This window comes from Zeus faber (genome assembly GCF_960531495.2).
Source record: "Zeus faber genome assembly, chromosome: 18".
Classification (NCBI taxonomy): Eukaryota; Metazoa; Chordata; class Actinopteri; order Zeiformes; family Zeidae; genus Zeus; species Zeus faber.
The window spans coordinates 30,344,766-30,347,265 of record NC_137210.1 but is presented as its reverse complement, the minus strand read 5'-3'; the positions used below and the strand labels follow the sequence as shown (position 1 = coordinate 30,347,265).

The 2,500-nt window shown below is 51.8% G+C and overlaps 1 protein-coding gene across 1 annotated transcript in view; it reads left to right on the top strand.

Moving 5' to 3' along the window:
• Window positions 1-2,500, top strand: part of fer1l6 (fer-1 like family member 6) — a gene marked incomplete at its 5' end in the record, with an annotated part of 40,189 nt that overhangs the window by 33,626 nt on the left and 4,063 nt on the right. Inside the window, 6 exons of the mRNA XM_080018986.1 lie at window positions 470-514; window positions 1,013-1,104; window positions 1,170-1,298; window positions 1,380-1,520; window positions 1,861-1,988; window positions 2,137-2,307. Coding sequence (XP_079875112.1) covers window positions 470-514; window positions 1,013-1,104; window positions 1,170-1,298; window positions 1,380-1,520; window positions 1,861-1,988; window positions 2,137-2,307 — 706 coding nt within the window. The remainder of the gene's footprint in view (window positions 1-469; window positions 515-1,012; window positions 1,105-1,169; window positions 1,299-1,379; window positions 1,521-1,860; window positions 1,989-2,136; window positions 2,308-2,500) is intronic.

The window sequence follows — 2,500 nt, the reverse complement described above, 5'->3', positions numbered from 1 at the left end:
CTCTACTCCACCTCTACTTTGCCTCTATTCTGCCTCTACTCCACCTCTTCTTCACCTCCACTCCAACTCTATTCTATCTCTACTCCACCTCTACTCTACCTCTACTTCACCTGTACTCCACCTCTACTTCACCTCCACTCCACCTCTACTCTACCTCTACTCGACCTCTACTCCACCCCTACCCTACCTCTACTTTGCCTCTATTTTACCTCTACTCCACCTCTACTCTACCTCTACTCTACCTCTACTTCACCTCTACTTAATATAGAAGTATATATTTATTTGTTTGTGGAATCCATCTGTCCACAACTGTTGTGGCTTATTCGAGGTTTGTCTGGTTTTCATCTGCACGATGTGACCAAACAACAATTCAGGGTTGAAGTTGTCAACTCAGCGACTCAGGAAGTTGATGGATGTTCTCTGAATACACCACCACCACAACACCAACACACGCTGTTGTGTATTGCAGCTTCTCCGTTCCAGAACCTGCTGAGTGAAGGCGTGGACTCCTTGGGTAAGAACTCTGTTTGGCCCACGGTGACTTCTGGAAACCCAGCTGCCGTTGGCTGCTGGGCGGGAGCGTCACTGGGAACACTGGGAGCTGCTGGCTTCTTGCTGGTTTTAGTGGAATGACACCAGTCTCTAGTGATCTGTTCACAGGTGTAGTTATACAGTACCTAATACCTGGTGTATCATTCTCATAATGTTGCCCACTTGGCCTCCGTCCGGCCGCCCCGGTAGGTGGACTCCTCCTTCCGTAAATCCCGTCTCATGGATTCTTCCTGTTTTCCTTGCCTGGGGGGCTCCGACTCAGGGCGCTGTCGGTGAAGCTCTTTGAGAGCGGGCGTGACTCCTGCAGGATCTGAGCTGCAGAGCGTTCGCCTTCGCTCTCTGACTCCGCTTTGAACCGTCTCTATTTCCTGCCGTCGAACCTCCTGTGTCTCCACGTTGACTCGTGTGATTGGGTTTTGTGTTTCCTGCCAAATCCGCTGCTTCCTGTTTGTGTCCTCAGTCAGCAGCCAGTTCGATGGAGAGAAGAAGAAGAAGCAGAAGAAGCAGCCGGAGCCGTGTGTCGTGCTGCCCTCTAAGCTCGCCACGCTGCAGGTACGTGCACGCTAACGCGCCCACACATACGCTCATCACGGCCAGTAACTCCGCCCACTCCACAGATCTACGACAAGGAGCTGGAGGCGGAGTTTGGGCCGTTCAACGACTGGGTGAACACCTTCGACCTGTTCAGGGGGAAGGCCAACGAGGAGGACGGCTCCAACGAGGAGCGCGTCGTGGGCAAGTTCAAGGTAAGGAATAGAAGCCCCAACTCTGTGGTGTTAGTGCCGTGCTCCAGGGAGTAGAATGCCTGACCTAGTGTGGCCCTGCAGGGAAGGTTTTGCTTGTACAAGCTGGGTACGGAGGAGGACCTGGACCGGGAGGAAGGCCTGGACCTGGGTCAGTTCAGGGTGAACAGAGGGATCCCAGCAAATGGGGCCATCAAGGTCCTGGTCCGAGTCTACGTGGTGTCGGTACGTTCTGTTCTGTTCTATTCAGAGTGTGCAACCTGCTGCCACCACTAACTAACCCTAACTAACCCTAACTAACACTAACTAAGCATAACTAACCCTAACTAACTATGGTTAACTCTAACTAACCTTAACTAACACTAACTAACACTAACTAACCATAACCAACCCTAACTAACTCAGATTTACTCTAACTAACCCTAACTAACTCAAACTCGCCCTAACAAATCCGGACTAACTCTAGCCAACTCTAACCCAAACTAACTCGAACTCACCCTAACTAACCCTGACTAACTTGAACTGACTCGAACTCACCCTAACCTCCTTCCCTCCTCCTCCTTAGGCCTATAACCTCCACCCTGCAGACCCAGATGGAAAGTCAGATCCCTACATCGTTCTTCGTCTTGGAAAGAAAGAGATAAAGGACCGAGAGAACTACATCCCTAAAACACTGAACCCTGTGTTTGGAAGGTCAGACTGTCTGTCTGTCTGTCTGCCTGTCTGTCTCTCTGTCTGTCTGAGTTGTATAGAGATGAAATAAGAGGTAGTTCAGCCAATCAAAGAGAAGCTGAATCACCAGGCCATGCCACTGTCTCCGCCTCCTCCTCCTCCCCGTCAGGTCTTTTGAGATCCAGGCCTCCTTCCCCCAGGACTCCACCCTCTCAGTCCTGATCTACGACTACGACGCGGTTGGAGGAGACGACCTGATCGGGGAAACCAGGATAGATCTGGAGAACCGCTTCTACAGCCGCCACCGAGCCACCTGCGGCCTGCCCAGCGAGTACAGCCTGTAGGGGGGCGCGCGCGCACACACACACACACACACACACACACACTCTTCCTAGGGGTCTGCGTTTCAGATTGTAGTACTGATGATCTGTAATAACTATGTCAGCCTGGTAGTGATAAGTATCTGCTGCATCCCAAACACCATCATCCTACACGGCAGGTTCCAGGTTTCAAGCTGTCTGTCTGCCTGTCTG